At 58.9% G+C, this 17,018-nt stretch overlaps 7 protein-coding genes across 7 annotated transcripts; 3 read left to right on the forward strand and 4 right to left on the reverse strand.

Moving 5' to 3' along the window:
* Positions 1 to 10: 10 nt before the first annotated feature.
* On the forward strand, positions 11 to 3,617 carry BDZ90DRAFT_251194 (DNA replication factor C, large subunit). Its single transcript, XM_025507723.1, has 4 exons — positions 11 to 320; positions 409 to 473; positions 549 to 675; positions 748 to 3,617. The coding sequence occupies exons 1-4, from the start codon at positions 78 to 80 to the stop codon at positions 3,337 to 3,339; spliced, it is 3,027 nt and encodes a 1,008-aa protein (XP_025363186.1). The 5' UTR covers positions 11 to 77; the 3' UTR covers positions 3,340 to 3,617.
* On the reverse strand, positions 3,534 to 7,966 carry BDZ90DRAFT_259610 (nucleoporin-domain-containing protein; the record flags this gene model as incomplete). Its single annotated transcript, XM_025508177.1, has 2 exons — positions 3,534 to 7,750; positions 7,822 to 7,966. 2 exons carry the CDS (start codon positions 7,964 to 7,966, stop codon positions 3,534 to 3,536), a joined length of 4,362 nt encoding a protein of 1,453 aa, XP_025363187.1.
* Positions 7,967 to 8,129: 163 nt separating this feature from the next.
* Positions 8,130 to 11,339, forward strand: BDZ90DRAFT_231559 (hypothetical protein). The gene has a single exon (XM_025505906.1). The coding sequence runs from the start codon at positions 8,287 to 8,289 to the stop codon at positions 11,182 to 11,184; it is 2,898 nt and encodes a 965-aa protein (XP_025363188.1). The 5' UTR covers positions 8,130 to 8,286; the 3' UTR covers positions 11,185 to 11,339.
* Positions 11,275 to 12,654, reverse strand: BDZ90DRAFT_231561 (hypothetical protein). The gene has a single exon (XM_025505907.1). It carries the CDS (start codon positions 12,196 to 12,198, stop codon positions 11,440 to 11,442), a length of 759 nt encoding a protein of 252 aa, XP_025363189.1. The 5' UTR covers positions 12,199 to 12,654; the 3' UTR covers positions 11,275 to 11,439.
* BDZ90DRAFT_231562 (hypothetical protein) lies at positions 12,219 to 14,233 on the reverse strand. The gene is made up of 3 exons (XM_025505908.1): positions 13,252 to 14,233; positions 12,524 to 13,180; positions 12,219 to 12,436 (listed from the first exon to the last, which is right to left on the reverse strand). Exons 1-3 carry the CDS (start codon positions 14,085 to 14,087, stop codon positions 12,382 to 12,384), a joined length of 1,548 nt encoding a protein of 515 aa, XP_025363190.1. The 5' UTR covers positions 14,088 to 14,233; the 3' UTR covers positions 12,219 to 12,381.
* A 127-nt stretch (positions 14,234 to 14,360) lies between these two features.
* BDZ90DRAFT_152205 (hypothetical protein) lies at positions 14,361 to 16,245 on the forward strand. The gene has a single exon (XM_025503544.1). The coding sequence runs from the start codon at positions 14,394 to 14,396 to the stop codon at positions 16,077 to 16,079; it is 1,686 nt and encodes a 561-aa protein (XP_025363191.1). The 5' UTR covers positions 14,361 to 14,393; the 3' UTR covers positions 16,080 to 16,245.
* BDZ90DRAFT_231564 (hypothetical protein) lies at positions 15,722 to 16,859 on the reverse strand. The gene is made up of 3 exons (XM_025505909.1): positions 16,771 to 16,859; positions 16,574 to 16,692; positions 15,722 to 16,236 (listed from the first exon to the last, which is right to left on the reverse strand). Exons 1-3 carry the CDS (start codon positions 16,828 to 16,830, stop codon positions 16,164 to 16,166), a joined length of 252 nt encoding a protein of 83 aa, XP_025363192.1. The 5' UTR covers positions 16,831 to 16,859; the 3' UTR covers positions 15,722 to 16,163.
* Positions 16,860 to 17,018: the final 159 nt, after the last annotated feature.

Consider the following 17,018-nt stretch of genomic DNA (forward strand, 5'->3'; position numbering starts at 1 on the left):
TACCTCGTTCCTTTCTTCGTCCCTCAATCGACTCGTCCATACCCGCCTTCATCGTTCTCGTCGCCGTCGCTTGTCCGATGCCACCAAAGGGATCGAAGTTGATCTCAGGCCAAGGCTCACTTGCAGGCTACTTTTCAGGAGGAAAGATCACTCGGGCTGAAGAAGCGCCGTCCGCTGGTGGAGGCTCATCATCCAGTGCCACACCAAGCCCGGCAAAGAAGGCAAAGGGTGCCAAAGCAGACACAAAGTCAAAGGGAGGAGCATCCTCGTCCAAGGCGGCCTCACCACCTGCACCTATTATCAAGGAAGTCGACAGCAAGGTGAGACGCGATGAAACGCTGCGTAACGCGGCGCGAGACGTGTTGGACTCGGCGAGCTGACCAAATGACCTCGATTCGTCTTGTGCAGATCACTGTTCGAGGGTACACGCCAGCAAAGTCACCAGAGCTGTCTCCCGTCAAGAGCAAAGCGCCGTGAGTGGTGGCAGATGGAGGGTTGACAGCAGATTCCGTGTGCTCACATCGCAGAGCTTCTTGACCTCCTCGCAGACCTGTTAGATCTCGAGCTCCAATCAAGGACGACAGCGACGACGAAGACTCAAACATGGTCGCGACATCGTCCAAGGCAGGCGATGGCAGCGCAGGTCAATCTAAATACTTTGCCTCTGGTGGCAAGGTGAGTCGAGCGTCAGCTATGCTAACAGCGCCTACTCCACTAACCCGCCGCCACGCTTGCCGACACACGCAGAAGAATAGCTCATCGTCGCGAGCAAAGAAGGAAGTGATCGACGTGGACGACGATGATGACTATGAGGAAGAGGCACCAAAAGCCAAGGGTAAGCGGGCTGCACCAAAGGCCCCTCCCGCTCGAAAGGGCCGCAAGGTCAAAGACGAGGATGAGGATGAGGAAGGCGACGACGATGATGACGGCTTTGAGCATGAAGACGAAGATGAAGACGAGCCACCAAAGAAGAAGAGCAAGACCGCCTCGGCCAAGAGCACGCCAGCCAAAGGCGCACCGAAGAAACCAGCTGGTGCCAACGCAGGTGGATCCAAGGCATCGGCCATTGACCTCGACGACGAGGAACAAGACGAGAAACCCAAGAAGCAAGCCGCCAAGAAGGACACTTCAGCAGACAACAAGGTCGACCAAGCCGCCCTCGCAGCCTCGCGAGCTCGCGCCGCAGAAGGTCCAAGCAATCCCGGTTCGAAGGAGATTCCTGAGGGCAAGCCCAACTGCCTCGCCGGCCTGACCTTCGTCTTCACCGGCCAACTCGAGAGTCTCGCACGCGAAGATGCCCAAGCCTTGGTCAAGCGTCTAGGCGCCAAAGTTACTGGTGCTCCGTCTTCCAAGACGTCATTTGTCGTTCTCGGCGAGGATGCAGGTCCTTCCAAGCTGAAGAAGATCAAAGAGGCCAAGATCGACACCCTCACCGAAGACGGCTTGCTTGACCTCATTCGCAGCCGCGGGGATCAACCTATGGACGAGGAGACGAAGAGAAAGCTTCAAGAAGAGAAGGACAAGATCATGAAGCTGGCGGCAAAGATGGAGGTCAGCGAAAACGGTGCTGGCACGGGAAGCAAGGGACCCAAGGCCGTCGATCATGATCTGCAGTCGCTGTGGACCGTCAAATACGCCCCCTCGCAAGCGAAGGATCTCATGGGGAACAACAAGCAGATCGAGAAGCTCAAAGAGTGGCTAGAAGCTTGGCCCTCCTCGCTGGCCGCCAACTTCAAGAAGCCCGGCAAGAACGCTACGAACATCTATCGCGCCATGCTCATCTCTGGTCCACCCGGTATCGGCAAGACGACGGCGGCTCATCTCATGGCGAAACTGTGCGGCTACGCGCCCATCGAGCTCAATGCTAGTGACACGCGCAGCAAAAGACTCATCGAGGACAGCCTCAAGAATGTCATCAATAACAAGAGCTTGGACGGCTGGTACAACGGCAGCGGTGGTGGAGGCAAGATGGAAGTCCAGGGCGTGACGATCACCGATCGCAGCGTTCTCATTCTCGACGAGGTGGACGGCATGTCAGGCGGTGACCGCGGCGGCATTGGCGCCATCAACCAGCTAATCAAGAAGACGCGCATTCCCATCATCCTCATCGCCAACGATGCCAAGAGTCAGAAGATGAAGCCCTTCCAGAACACATCCTATGCTCTGCCCTTTCAGCGTCCAAAGGCCGACTCGGTCCGCGCACGTCTTCTCACCATCGCCTACCGCGAGAAGCTCAAGATTGACAAGAATGTCATGGACCAGCTCATCCTCTCAGCTCAGAGCGACCTTCGCTCAGTCATCAACATGCTGTCTACTTTCCGCCTTGGTCAGAAGGCCACGATGTCCTTCGACGAGGGCAAAGCTTTGGGCGCGGCCAACATGAAGGAGGGCGTCGGGAACCCGTTCAACGTGTACAGCGAGCTCTCCTCGCACGGGACCTGGGCGGCCTCATCCAAAAAGAATCTCAATGCGAAAGCCGACTACTACTTCCAGGACCCGAACATCATCCCTCTTTTCGTTGCAGAGAATTACGCTCGTCAGCAACCGCAGCGAGTTTCGAGCATCAAGAACGAGAAGCAAAAAGAGTTCGAAGCTCTCAAGCTCGCCAATCGTGCCGCGTCCAGCATCTCAGATGGGGACGTGGTCGACTCGATGATCCACGGACCACAACAGCACTGGGGCCTCATGCCTTTGCACGCCATTGTGAGCACCGTCCAGCCCATGTCCCTTATGCACGGCATGACCGTACAGGGGGACAACAGGTGGGGGCCCGCCTTCCCTGCTTGGCTCGGCAACAATTCAAAGCAACAACGCCTAGCTCGGGCCACAGTCGAGTTGCAAGTCAAGATGCGTCTCTCAGCCTCTGGCTCCAAGTGGGAGGTGCGTGAGCATTACGCTCCTTATCTCTTCGACGCACTCTCCCGTCCGCTGGTCGATAACAAGGAAAAGGAAGAGGCAATCGAGGAGGTGATCAAGGTGATGGACGAGTACTACCTCGGCCTAGAGGACAGAGACAATGTGCTTGAGCTCGGCATTGGCGAGCACAATGGCGATGCCCGTATGAAGAAGGTGCCCACTGCGACCAAGTCCGCCTTCACTCGCAGCTATAATGGACGCTCCCACCCTATCGCCTTCCAGAAGGGCGAGGCTGGAGCGGCGAGGGCAAAAGCGAAGCAGCTCAAGGGTGACGGGGTACCTGATGTTGAGGAGGCGATTGTCGAGGACGATGGAGAGTACGACGTCGAGGATATGAGTGACGACGACGATGATGTGGACGTGGGGAAGGACAAGATGATCAAGGAGAAGAAGCCAAAGGCGAAGGCGAAGGCCAAGAAATAATGACGGGGGAGGAAGGGGAGATTCCACGCTCAGTGCAGTCATATTCCATCTCGTCAAGCTTCTCCTACGCGCGATGCAGTCCGTTGCGAGCATGATGCAATTGCGATCGTGACCATCAGGGGCGTCATTGTCTCTCTTGCTTTCCCCTTCGCTGCGGCGAATGCTCCATCCCGCTCTCTTCTCATTCGCTCCGCTCAAAAGAAGCTCCTTAATCTATCCTGCAGCACCTTCATCCCACTGACCGTCTCTCTCGTTTCTGCCTCCATGCCTCCACTTCCACCACCACCACCGCTCAGCAGGCTGTTCAAGCTGACCAGGTAAGCCGTCAGGGCGTCATCGATGCGCTTGGCAGGGAAGGCGAGCGACGAGGCCCGCCCGCCGCGTTGAAGCAGTGTGGAGACAAGCGCAGTCGTCGTAGCATCCTCATATGCCGCCGCTCCGAACCCGCTGCCACCCATAGCGCCGAGCATAGACGCCCTTTTGCTGCCGCCGCTCACCGACGAGCCCATAGAAGCCGCAGCGATGTACGCACCTAGCCAAGCCCTCAGCAGGGCGAGCGTGTCCCCCAGTAGGAAGACGAGCGAAGAGCGCGATTGCCATGGCTCGACCTTACTCTGGAAGAGGGACTCGAGCGTGTCGAAGACTGATTCTGGCGCGGCACCGGCAGAGAGCATCGTACTGATGGCCCAGTGGCGGGGCATGCTACTTGCTGAGCTTGAGCCCGAAGAGGGCTGCTGCTGCATGAGAGCGTACCGCTCGAGATTCCTGACTAGCACGTCCACCGGGCAAGCGAGCGACTCTCCACCCGTACCCGCTCCCATGAAGCGCCTGCCCAGCTCGACGACTACAGAGCCTACATGCTCCAATGATCTCGCCGCCCCCTTGGACTGACCATCCTGATGCGCCCGCGCAAGCAGCTGCTCCCACGTGTCCGCAATCAGCCCTTCATCTCTGAAGTCTGCTACATGGTAAATGAGGATTTTGACGTCGAAGAGCTCCAATGGGTCGGCAAAGTCGCGGTAAAGCGTGGAGATGTCCAGCAAAGCGGCGTCGAGCTCCTCGAGGAGCGGGCGCTTCCGCTCCTCGTCTAATTGATCGGCGGGAAGGTCCGTGAGTGCTCGATACACTTCGACCTGCACTTGAGCTACCTCGAGCTTTTCTTCAATGCTCGTGACAAAGGAGACAGTGCTGTGAAACCCATCCTCACCGTTGCCGTTCAGCTGGCTCGCCCCCGCAGAGGCAGACTTGGCATTGTTCGCGGCGAGGGTGAGGTACTCCAGCCTTTGAAACAGTCCCAAATCGAGCTCTGAGCTCTCTGCTAATCCGACAAGCACGCGCGCTGCTGCTGCTCCCTGGCCTCTTCTCGTGTAGGTTTGCCAGAGCATCTCTAGCTTCTCCAGGGTCAAGGGCTCCTGCTGCAGGTAAGCCTCGAGGAAAGGGGTGCGCAGCTCAAGAAGCTGCTCTCGCCTGCCGGAGTGGAGGAGGAACTCGTAGAGGGACTCGTGCAGGAGCGGGTCCGGAGAGGATTGCACGATACTGTATGCGGTGCCGCGGAGTGCCTCTAGGTGGGCGATGACATTCCCGCTGCCGCCGCTGGTGCGCTGAGCCGCTTCGACTTTCTCGTCAAGAATGCGCAGAGTGTCCAGGACGAGCCGATAGCAGCGCATGGCTCTGTCGTAGGCCGAGCGCCGAGCAGAGTCATTGTCGGGCAGACCTTCCTCTCTATACGCCCTGGCGAGGCCGTGTGGATCCCATTCGTTCGCGCATCTCAGCGGCAGATGGATCGCACCAGCCACCCAGTCCATATCTCTCCACAATCCGACCACTTCCTGTAGTCTTTCAAACGGCAGCCGACCGCTGGAGCGGGTCATGAGGTGCTCACTCTCCCTGAGTGCTTCATCTCGGCGCGGGCCTGGAGAGGACTCCTTGGCTTGTCGAATGCACTCCAGCGCCTTGTAGATGCGCACGTCGTTTGCGTCGCAGAAGGACGGACATTGCGACTGCAGAAGGTCGGCAATGACGTCCATTCCGGCTGAGGTGGTCGATGAAGTGGAGTGGAGATCAATGAGCGCTTCCACCAAGGGACGGGAGACGTTACTCGGGGTTGAAGCTTGTGACTGGGTGACTACAGTGGTGCTCGATGAGGGCGCTCCTGTCGAGGCGCTCGAAGATGATGGCTCGAGGACCAAGTCGGCCAATGTCATCCCCTCCACCTTGACCTTGATTGCGTCCGACGTCTTGCTGAGCACCCTATCCCAGCCAAAGTCGCCAACAAGAGTGACGAAACTTAAAGCTTCGATTGTCCTCTCTACCAGCGCAAACAACGCTCGCAGACTCTCCTGTTCGACGCGCTGCGCCAGATTGTCCCCTTCAGACCCGGCAGCACCGCTACCTGACGAGCTCTGAAGTCCGAATGCCTCCCCATGCAGCCTTACGAAGGCTCTCAATTCCTCGAGATCGCGCGCCATCACTGCTGCCGTTGACGAGGGGCTTACCCCAGCCCGACTGACATCCCTCAGCTTCTGCTCCCACATCGACGCGATGAGCCTCGAAGCGTAGATGCCAAACCCGTCGTGTCGCCCACTCAGAACCACTCGACCCTCAGAGATGGGCTGATGCGGGTAAGGCGGCGGCTCGTACCGCGGGGCGCCGCCATAGTCGAAGTAGGTGCGAGAAGCATGTAGGACTGCGTCACCTTGTGGTGAGAGAGTTGCGGCTGTTGACGAAGATGAAGAGCCGACGGAGAGGAGGCCTTCAATTGAGGCGGCTAGGTGTGAATTTCGAGCGGCGACGGCAATGGCCATTGCGCAACTTTGCGCCTGGCCGTGTCGCTTGAAGACCTCAACTAGGCCTACGCCATCTGCGCTGGCCGGACCAGAGGAAGGGGCAGCTGCGGCGCTGCTTGCACTGCTACGCTCCAGCAGGTCGCACATCAAGTCGATAGGCCGTCTCTCCACAAGGACCGTAAGACCTGAACTTGTGAGAACAAGGAAGGTCCGCGGCAGATGCGTCATTTGACGAACGAGCGGGTTGGGCGACGATGCTGCTTGCCGCGGGACCTCAGCGACGGCCCAGGTAGCGCCGTGTACAAGGACGTCGGTCGCTTGCTCAGCAGAATCTGCTGGCTGGATAGAAGAAGACGAGACACTGCTCGATACCAAAGCTGTACTTGTGCTCCCAGGAGAGACAGTCGTGTTGTTGGTAGCCGTTGCATTGGACCTCCCGATACAAAGAACGTTGTCCAGCCCTCCCTCATAGGCATAAGGCCCCGCTGCGAGCATGATCCCGTCCTTGTACAGGGCGTGACTGATGCGCTGCAATGGCGGCTGGGCGGGCGGGTGATCGACAGATTCATTGAAATTTGGAGCCACCGACGGCGTCTGCGTCGGGTTGAGGCCGTTGGCTGGCGGTGGTCTCACGTAAAGGAGCTCCAGCGTCGATGTTGTACCGGCCGAGTACGTCGGCGTCGCAAAGGCGCGATAGCCGCTGCGCTGATTGGTGAAGAAAAGGCGAACGCCATTGCTAGTCACTGCTAGGAGGCAGATCGTGCGGCTCTCTTGGCTGCGGATAGGCTGAAGGGAGATGATGGCAAAGTCCTCTTGGCGAAGCAGCGCGGCATTATTCGGCGAGATGAGCGAGGCAGTACGATGTATGTCCTTGAGCGTTGTGATATGCTGGGGCGGTGCATTGGCCTGCGCCGGGATCGAATAGATCGAAATGGATCGTTTCGAATGTAGCGTGTAGATGAGGGATCGCGAGTCATCGATGGCGATGGCGTCCATTGACTGCTTGACAGCTCCTCCGGCCCATTGCGGGAGCAGGTTCATGACTCCGGCGCTCGTGTGATTTTTGATCGAGCACTTCGAGCTAAACCAGCCCTCCTTTGCCTGATAACAGAGCTCGTACAAGCAGGCGTCGCTTCCCCTCGCAAAGACGCGTGAGCCTCCCTTTGTCGCTAGAGCGTCGCTCAAGACCACGCCGGATGAAGGGACGACAAAGTCCGTCTGGTAGAGGCGCAGCTCTCGCTGCGAGTTCTGAGCGCCAGACGTCTCGAGCGATACTCCGAGGATGGTGACGGAGGTTTGCGTCGAGATGAGGAGCAGATGCTTGATTGAGTCGATGAAGACGCCCGGCTTTGGCGCTACGAGCGAAACAGCGTGGATGACGTCGGTTGGGTGGACATACGACTCGAAGGCGGACGAGCTGCCCTCGAGGTAGTTCCAGAGGTACAATTGATGGTCGATGATGATCCATGCTCGTTCAATCTCGGGAAAGAGTCCCTGCGAGGCGACTGTATGCGCCGAGGTGCTCGCCTGGATGACGGCATCTGGGATGGTGAGGGTTCGCAGCTTGCGAAGGTTGGCCCAAGGCGGAGAAAGGTAGAGCTTGTAGGGCTGGTTGATGGAAGCGTCTGTGCGAGGTAGGGGCAAGGTGATCAGCTGGCGCTGTCATGGTCACTGCGCTGCACCCTGGCGCACTCACTGAGATAGTCTGCGAGGTCTTGATGCTGTGAATCCTGATTGGCGAGATTCTTGAAGGTACTGGCCGCCTGCTGCAGCTTCGAAGAAGCATTCGACGGCCCCGCGGTAGGCTGCGAGGCCGACGCAGAAGTAGAAGCAGTGGCCATGACCAAGCCAGTGGCAGTGATGAGGGTTTAGAGTACTTAGTAACAGCGACCAACGCGAAGACTTGGCCTGGCCTGCTTCACTCAACCAGCCTCTCTTGCCGCCCTTTGTTTCACCGACTTCCGTTCCGTCTCGTCTTGTTGCCCTTCCGCTCGTCCTTGTCCCGTTCCCGCCTGTCGAGTGGAGCGCGTCTGTTGGTACCACGGCATCACCCTGACCTCGACCACACGCAAACGCCCCATTTGGCACCACAGTTCCATAGCTACATCGTGCGTCGACATGGTGCTGCGCAGTTTGGCTGCCCCGCAATCATCGTCATAAGATGCCGGCTACGACGAGGCGATCTAGCTATGGCTCACCGCAATCCAGCCGCATCGCCGTACGGCCACCATCATCACCCTCGGCGCTTGATTCGATCAAGCCATCTCCTAGCAATCATCGACCGCAGAGGCGAACAAAGTTGTCAGAGGCTACACAACGCTGGGGCGCCTTTTCTCTCTCCCCATCACCGCCGCCCACTATCTCTTCCTCCGCGTCTGCTCGCCCAACTATTGAGAAGCAAGCCAATGGCAGCGGCTCTTGTGCTGTAATTACGATAGATGATGATGACGACGACGATCAGCAGCGGGGGGAAGAAAGCGAATGGGAGCCAGAAACGCCCCCTTTACCTCCCATTTGCCAGCCAGAGGTATCTCCGCTACCACTCGAGCTCAACAACGGAGACGAAGCCGCATACATGGAAGTCTCATTCGACTGCCAGACGCCAACACCCCCGCCAGAAGAGCCTAGCAAGCAGCACGTCGCCGAGACTTCGCAATGCGCAACAACAGGAGGTCATGCCTCTCCGCCACCCAAAGATACCCGCAACTCTCCCTCCGCCTCCTCCTCGCCCTCAATGGGCTCCCCGACGCCTCCCAACGAAGAGGAGCCAGAGCCCGCAGAGCCACGCAAATCCATCTTCGACATCCATGACCAAGAAGAGCAGGATGCCATGCTCGCTCAGCTACAGGCTCTTTTGCCTGGCTCAGATGCCGAGGCGAGCGACTCCGACAATGATGATCTTGACTACGAGGAGAAGAGGAACAGGAGGTTGATGAAGAACAAGGCGATGCTGCTTCAGCTCGGGCTCACGGCAGCACAGTCGGGCAGGAAAGAGGATTCGCGAGCTTCATCTGCAGGTGGAGCAGATGTTGCATCGCCTCTGCACGCTGGAGTCGCCGACGAGACCATCCATGATGCCGATGACGAAGACGACAATCATGGTGAAGGGCCTTCAACGCAACCGAGGCGCAAGCGTGGTCGTCCCTCGAAAATCGGGAAAGCAGCAGAGCGATCCGGACGCCGCAGTCACACAGCTGCGAACAAGCAGCATGCCCGCTTGTCACTCAAGTTGGCCGAAGACGGGACTACCACTTCCCTCCCCCTGCAGGGCACAGAGCACGAGCTGGCGTACATCTATCTGCTCCCACCGCGAGCAAGAGACCCTTTCATCTTGATTGAAAACTTCCTCGTCGAAGCGCCAAAGCCTCCTACTCCGCCGCCGCCCTCGCCTTCCCCTTCTCCACCGCCTCTCGTCGTCTCCGCCAAGAAGATGGGGAAGCGTAAAGCGGCGGGAGAGAAGCCGTCCAAGCTCATCAAAAATCAGAAGCGTCTCCTTTCCGCCAATGCCAACGGCGTTGAAGTCGAAATAACAGGCCGCTGGACCGCGAGTGGCGCCTCCCTCGAAGGCACCTCCTGTCACCAATGTCGCCGCAAACGCGACTACCCAATGATGCACTGTCGCAAATGCCCTCTCCACTGGTGCTACGGGTGCATGGATGTGCGGTACGGTGCCTTTGACCCTGCAGACCCGACGGACGCCCCATACGAGGGATGTGTCGATACTTGGAACCCGAGCGACACGCACTGGCGTTGCCCGAAGTGTAGGGGGATTTGCAATTGCAGTCTCTGCCTTGTCAAGGGGGGCTATAAGGAGCTGCTACATGGGCCGGGTGGCGGAGAAGGGCCGCCCGTGCCTGTTACGCCAGGGGCGAAGAAGTCTCGCGTCTCGAGCCTCAGTGCACAGATTCGCGGCCCAAAGTTGGAGAGGGAGCATCGTTCCGTACGCCACTTCCTCTTTTCTTCCCTCGGCATTATCAAGACGAACAATGCCAATCTGGGCGACGAGGAGGTGCACGTGCGAAGTGATGAGGAGGGAGTGGAGCCTGTGGGCGACCATCCTCTGGTTGGGAATAGACAGTCGACGACGCATAGTCTGGCCAAGCTCAGGGAGAGGATTGTGGTAATCAAGCGACTTGCGAGGGAGGAGAGAGCAAAGTGGAAAGATCGAGAGAAGGAGATACGATGGGTCGGCGTGGATGATTATTCTGACGAGGATGAGCTGGACCCAGAACAAGATTCAAGGACCTCTTTGCCCGTCAATGCCGCTGCTGCGCCACTGGGCCCCTCCAAGTACAGCCACGTCAAGCGCATCACCCTTCGCCTTCCCGCACGGCCCTCAGCGCCTGCACGCAAGACGTCCCGTCGGCGTCGCAAGTTCTCTGCTCCAGCGGCGAGAGGAGACGGCAATGAAGACCTCACAGCCGCGGCCATCTTTGCTGCAACGCAAGGTCCCACCCTCTTCAGCGATGCTGGTAGCTCGCGTGAGGCCAACGTCTGGGTCAGAGGAGCGATGGATGTCGGTGAATCTGAGAGTGATGGCCTGCTCACCGACATCGAGGAGGGCGAAGAGGGCGGAGCGGTCCAAGAAGTCGAGCAAGCTGACGACGATGATGAGCAGGCGGAGAGAGGCGAGGACCAGGAGGAGGAGGAGGAGGAGGAGGAAGACGAGTTGGTGGACGAATCCAGCGACGACAACGATGTAGAGGACGAAGTTCTCTCGCGCCATGCAGGCCAAACCTCAAGACGCCCCTCCGCCTCTCTATCTATCCTCTCTTCAGGTCTCTCGGATCCTCCTTCCCTCACGCCTCTCTCATCGAGGCATCCCTCGCCCTCGGCGCAGCATCAAGGCGGACACGACGACAGCGGCAGCGGCAGCGGTAAACCCGACGGCAATCATACTCAGCGTCAGCGCTACGGCCTTTTGCCGATCCCCACCTCGACCGGCGACGGTCCTGCTGCTTCTCCCTCGTTCTTCTATAACGCCATAGCGGACGTGGCAGGGCAAGAAGCGCGATCAAGTCGACCTCGACGCTCCGCCGTTGCTAGTCACGGGCGCTGATCCGGCTGTGTAAGAGCGAGCAAGACAAGGAGGTAGCGATGGCGATCCAGTGCTGCGCTTGAAATCAAGAGAGCGGGACGGGTATGTGCAGATGGTCACAAATTTGATCGTATGAGATGACGTAATTGAACGGATGACAGTGGATATCGATGTTGAGGTGAATTTCTTGGAGTGTGCTGAATGATTGATCGAGACGCAGAAGAGGGGCTGCTGCCTGGCCCGCTCGCTGCGAAGAGCTCGGCTACCTGTCGCCGCTTACGTCTGCGTCGCAGCAGCGTTGAGCTTTGGGTCTGAGATGTCCGACTCGTCGTCGTCATCGTCGTCCTCGATGGGTGAGAAGCTCTTGCTGTTGTCCTGGGCCTTGGTCTTGCCCTTTGTACCCTTTACCTTGCCCATGCTCTTGGTCTTACCCTTATCCTCCGCAGCCTGACTGCCCGCACTCCCTGTTTGCTGCCCATCGCCCCCCTCAAGGCCGGCTGCGCCTCCCTGACCATTCTTCTCCTTAATGCTCTTCATCTTTTCGCGTCTCTCCCTTGCCCCCGTCAAGCTGGGGCGCAACTTGCTGCGTGCACTCTCTTCGATGCTTGATGTGCTAGTGTCGGTGTCGCTGCCTTCGCCCGCAGCGATCGAGGCGAGCTTCTTTCGGGCGAGAGATTGATTGAGGCCTCTGGCTTCCTCGCGTGTGGGTAGAGGAAGGATTGGGCTGGGTATCGTCGACAGATCGGTTGCGTCCGTCGACTTGGGCTTGACCTCGGCGCTCATTGCAGCACCGGCAGCTGCGGCAGCCGTGCGCAAGCTCGCATCGATGGCTGCGTCTGTTTCATCCTCGTCGAAGTCGCCTTGCTGCTGGTCATGCCCATATCCGAGCGAAGGCGTCGCAGTCACCCCTTCGAAGTCACTGTCAAAGTCGCCGTCGTCGCGCGCAGCGGTGACGTGGTCACCCGCGGTAGAGGAGGTAGCTGTAGCGAGGTGGGCCGTCCCTGCCTGAATGGCTGCCATGCCTGCGGCGGCCATTCCTGGGGAGATGCCGTAGCGCGGTACTGCCTGCGGTGTAGTAGGTGGTGCTCCGTTGATCAAGTCGTGGCGGAAGAGACCCTTGACACCTTTGACTTTGCGAATGGGAGGGGAGACGCCACCGCCTTGAGTGGATGCAATGCTAGCCAAGCAGGGAAAAGCAGAAAAAAGGCAACGTCCATTTCAGTGAGTCTTCGTGCCCCTGCCTCTGCCTCTGCCTCTGCCTCTGCCCCTGCTCCTGAGAACGATATGATGGTGATGAATGAATGAAAAGACTGAATGAAGGCTGTTGCCCGTGAATTACGCCAAGACTCGTATCACTCACCTTGACCAATACTTCTGCTTGTTGCGTTGCTTGGCGCTCGGCTGCCCCGTGGACACGCTCACCCCTGTATTGACACTTCCCACAGGCGGTACGTTGGCTTGCTCCTTCATCATTTGGCCGGGCAATTTGCGTGGCACACTGTGAATATAGCCGTCATGCGTAGCAATTGCTTTCTTGCCGCGCCAGGCAGCATCGAGTGGTGCGTCTTTGGGCATCGCATCGTGCCAAGCAGCTGTGGCTTGATCCTCAAATGAACGCATTGTGGCTCGATACTTCTCAAAGGTCTGAAGCTGCTGTTGCGAGCCTGCCTTGTTTGCGTGCCAATTGCCTGTCCCGGAGCCGGCGGTGGCGAGCCAAGGAGGGGGAGCAGGGTAGCGCACGCTGAAGTGGTTGAGAAGGAGCTGCTGGGCATTGATGCGACCTGCAAAGGCGCCTGCCCCTTGGGGAGTGGAATGTCCACGGGAGGTGGCCTTCTCCGTAACGTCGGCGAGCGTCTCGCCCTTTTTGCCGTTGCCCGTGATGGCAGGGTCGATGTGGGCGTTCGTTGATTCATGGACCAGAATGTCGGCGCCTTGAGCGAGGGGAACGAGACCGATCCTGTCTCCGAGGCCGCCGGAGGCGTCGCAGGTGTCGCCCAGGATGACAAGTTTGCGGCCTCTGCAGGGAAGAGAGCGAGGAGAGTCAGTGTGAAGCAGCATATATTCTTGCGCTGCCGTCTTGCTACCCACGGCACGTCAAGAGGAGGTGGCTCAAGCTTGGTGCCATCCGGTAGCTCAATCGTCTTGCGCTCCTTGATGAGCTTGCCGACAAGGGATCGATGATTGGAAATGCCCTTTGCTCGAATCTCCGAGGCCTGCGCATCGATCTGTGCAATGACTCGTGGGTCGATGGGCGAGGACGTGGGGGCTTCGGCAAAGATATAGCCAACGGTGGGCGCACGATGCAAGATGGGAGCAGCGCTAATTTTGAAGCCGGCTAGCTCTGCGATGTTGGGCCAGGAGGCGGAAGGGGGATCGAGGAAGATGTCGCGTCCTTGCACCTCATTGGAGTGAAGGGGCAGCTGCGGTATGACGCGTCGAGGGCCGTGAGTCGAGCCGGCAAGGCCGACGTCCGTCTCGAGCGTGCTGGCCTGAGGATGGACACCCGTAGGCTGCTGGTCGGGCCAGAGCAGCTCGTGGACGGTGTAGTTGACGTTGAGGGTGGTGTAGCAGAGGGTGAGTTGAGTGCGCAGGAGTGCTCGCAGCCCAAGCGGGCCGAAGATGTGGACGCGCGGCTTGTCGTCATGTGATGGAGCAGCTGACGGGCCAAGGAGGGTCGTCAAGAGGGGAGCAAGACCGAGGACGTGGTCTTGGTGGAGATGCGTGATGAGGATCATTTGAATGCTCGAGACCTTTGCGTCACCGCCAATCCTCTTATCGTTGATTTGCTGTTGTGTGCCCTCACCGCAGTCCACCATGACCGAAGTCTTGCTGTCAAAGTGGACGACGAGCGACGAGTAGTTGCGCGAGCCCGAAGGAGCGCTCGAGGTGCCTAGAAACTGCAGCTTAACATCGTCGCCGCTCATCGTGATGCGGGGAGGACGCAGCAAGGCAGAGACGTGGGCAAGTGTGGCAAGGTCGATATGTTGCTCGCGGGATCTCTCTTGCGTGTCTTTGCTCCGGAAATTGATCTACTGCCGCTGCGTCTCGATGAGCGAGGACGAGTTATGCGTGGGGGGAAATCAGGAACGACGAGACGTCGGCGTCGTCGCCTTCGTCTCGCCCTTCCGTGCGGCCCGTGCATGCTTGCGCTTACATAAGCACATGATTTTGGGTCCTGCCCTTCCTTAGTCTGATCGCCCTTTCCTTCGCTTCTCAACCTTCGCAACGCCATGAAGCCCAGTCCGGGCGACTCGATATCGCCGCTGGTAGCCCTGCTACATCCAGAGCTGAGAGCACTGGGTCAGAGAGATGGAGCTCCATCGATCACCATCATCAAGGAGACGGCATTACAGTCTGCCGCTCCTGTTGTAGATGAGATGCAGCGTAGCTCAGAGGATTGCGTTGTGCTCTCGTCCGGCGAGGGCAGGGTAGCTCATCGCGCCTCGCCGGCTTCAAGCAGCGTAATACTGGTCGAGGATGACGATTACGTACAAGCTGGACCTTCCTCAGCGAAAGACCACTGGCAGCAGCTTCAAGCGCAGGTCGAGTCTGCAGTGCGAGACAAGCCCATCACCGTCATCATCGACTCGCTGGACGGGCTACTGGACAGAAGCAGCGCGCATGATCCAGTCAAAGTCATATACCGCCACTTGCAGCGCCTCATTGCTTCCCTGCCTACCTCATCGCGGCTCGTCCTCACCGTCTGCACCAGCTCACCCTCGTCCTTCGCACCGATCGACTCTTCCCGGCTCATGGACCTTCTTGCTTCTTCACCCTTCCAATACCGAGGACCAGACGATGGCTCAAGCAGCACATCTTGCCCAGTCCAGACCGTCACGCTTCATCCGCCCTCTCTCTGGCGTCATCTGCTCCGCGAGTACGGCACGGCACTCCGTCCAGCCTCCACCCTGGCCAAGTTGGCTCAACAGCTGCGGGACCTTTCCTCGCCTACGGAGAGCGAGGCTGCTGCTGCTAGGGCGGCGGCTTCTGCCCTTGCTGGGCGACGTGGGCAGGCTGCGCGCACGGGGAAGGCCTCGAGCTCGAGCTCAAGCTCACGGCGCAGAGATGTTGCTTCGGTGCGCGAAGAGCAACACGCTACGGCCGCAGCTGAAGCGGCGGCTCGCGCGCAGCTTGAGGCGCTTGATGAGGATGTCGCAGAGCTCTTTAGCAACGAAATGCAGACGGACCCACGCTTGTGGTCTATCTTGACGCATCTTGCTGCTCGTGCTGATTTGGGGTCAGCCTCTTGGCTGCTCAACGACGTTGGGCAGGACGGGAGCAGTCTGCTGGAGGGGGAGCACATCGAGGCGCTGCGGGCGAGCATCTGCGGCAGCGATACCAACAGGCAGAAGGCCTCTCCAGGGTGGGACCCGGTCGAGTCACGCATCACGCTTCGCGACTTGTTAGGCAAGGAGCGAGCTGCGAGTAAGGCAACCAAGCGCACCGCGAAGGGCTCCCGGTCGTCGAGTCAACACGACAGCAACGGCGACGAGGGGCGAGGATGGGCCATCTTGATCTCACAACATCGCCTCCCTGGCGGCAAATTTGGAGAAGAAGCCCTCGGCGTGCGGCAGCGCTTGCACGGCGGCGGTCTTTCGCTTGTGCCCCTGGACATGGGCGATCATCGCTCGCTTCGTGAAGCGGAAAAGAACACCGAAGGGGATGCGCACGCCTCTCTGGTGTCATCGCTGCCTTTCAACTTGTCGCTCACCTCGTCACAAAGAGAGAGGAGAGACGATGTGGCTCTGCCCTTTGTGCCTACTGATCGCATCTACGAGGGCTACGAACGTGAGGAAGGAGGTCATGGCGGGGAGGAAGGAGTAGGGCTGAGGAGAGGGACGACTGGGCAGAGTACCATCTACTTTGATCCGGAGAGTGGGGATGAGGAGGATGATGAGGATCCGGACGATTTCTAGGCGTGCTGTGGGCAACATCTTGCCAAGTAATGGATTGAATCTCAATCTTCTACATTGTCATTCGTCTGCCTTAATGTGAGGCATCTAGACCATCCTGTGAGCATTCTTGTCGCCTTCGGCTTCCTTCATGAACTGCTTGATGAAGGACTCCTCCTCGCTGCGAGGGCGACAGGAGGTGAAGAGAAGGCTCGGTCAGCTGAATGCCCCCCATAAATGTATGCATCGTCGACGATGCCTGTCCCTCCCCAGCCCGCCCCCTAGACGGCCAACGCAGCATCTCCCTCTACGAGGAGACGCGTGGAGGATCGACGCTGAAGCTGCGGATGTCTCTCACTGCGAGCGACGAACATTTTGCTCTCGTGAAACCGCCTTGCTTGTGTCTCTGGCCTGAATCGAACGCTCTATCTGCTCCGTGCTCTGCATATCAACTTTGCTCATCTCACCAGCTTCCCAACACTTCTATCCTGCCATCAAGAACACTCGCAGCTACTCACGAGCTAGCAGCATTGAGAGGAGGCCCGTTCGTCTGGGTAAGGCCGCCCTTGCTGGCGGGCGTGGCCGTCTTCTTGTCACCGCCGCGCATGGCGAGGTAGCCTCCGAGGCCGTAGAGACCCTAGAGCGCGCATGAGAGGAGAGTTGAGGGCAGGTCAGCGGCCGTCTTTTGATGAAGGCAAGATCATCAGATACGTGCAAAGATTCCGAGGGCCAGATGTTCGTTCAACACCTTGACGCCGGCGATGTTGTAGGACATTGTGAGGGGAGGTGGTGGTGGTGGTGGTGGTGGGGTGGTGTTGAGGAAGGATCGGATCGTGGACGAGGCCGGCTGGCGGCGGAGACGGGCGCAGCGGTCGGCGCTGAAGCCACGTGGCACATCCTGGCAGCCTCAATGAGCGAGACCGAGCAACGACCGGGCGTCGTACCACGTGGCTATGACCCAGC

This window comes from Jaminaea rosea, assembly GCF_003144245.1.
Source record: "Jaminaea rosea strain MCA 5214 unplaced genomic scaffold BDZ90scaffold_4, whole genome shotgun sequence".
NCBI lineage: Eukaryota > Fungi > Basidiomycota > Exobasidiomycetes > Microstromatales > Jaminaea > Jaminaea rosea.

Coding starts and splice junctions, on each gene's coding strand:
- BDZ90DRAFT_251194 (XM_025507723.1), top strand. CDS start 78: ATGCCACCAAAGGGATCGAAGTTGATCTCAGGCCAAGGCTCACTTGCA. Junction 321..408: donor TCAAGGAAGTCGACAGCAAG/GTGAGACGCGAT, acceptor CGTCTTGTGCAG/ATCACTGTTCGAGGGTACAC. Junction 676..747: donor ACTTTGCCTCTGGTGGCAAG/GTGAGTCGAGCG, acceptor CGACACACGCAG/AAGAATAGCTCATCGTCGCG.
- BDZ90DRAFT_231559 (XM_025505906.1), top strand. CDS start 8,287: ATGCCGGCTACGACGAGGCGATCTAGCTATGGCTCACCGCAATCCAGC.
- BDZ90DRAFT_231561 (XM_025505907.1), bottom strand. CDS start 12,198: ATGGCCGCCGCAGGCATGGCAGCCATTCAGGCAGGGACGGCCCACCTC.
- BDZ90DRAFT_231562 (XM_025505908.1), bottom strand. CDS start 14,087: ATGAGCGGCGACGATGTTAAGCTGCAGTTTCTAGGCACCTCGAGCGCT. Junction 13,181..13,251: donor CCACCTCCTCTTGACGTGCC/GTGGGTAGCAAG, acceptor TCTTCCCTGCAG/AGGCCGCAAACTTGTCATCC. Junction 12,437..12,523: donor AAGCAGAAGTATTGGTCAAG/GTGAGTGATACG, acceptor TATCGTTCTCAG/GAGCAGGGGCAGAGGCAGAG.
- BDZ90DRAFT_152205 (XM_025503544.1), top strand. CDS start 14,394: ATGAAGCCCAGTCCGGGCGACTCGATATCGCCGCTGGTAGCCCTGCTA.
- BDZ90DRAFT_231564 (XM_025505909.1), bottom strand. CDS start 16,830: ATGTCCTACAACATCGCCGGCGTCAAGGTGTTGAACGAACATCTGGCC. Junction 16,693..16,770: donor ATCTGGCCCTCGGAATCTTT/GCACGTATCTGA, acceptor TGCGCGCTCTAG/GGTCTCTACGGCCTCGGAGG. Junction 16,237..16,573: donor CCTCTCAATGCTGCTAGCTC/GTGAGTAGCTGC, acceptor TCGCCCTCGCAG/CGAGGAGGAGTCCTTCATCA.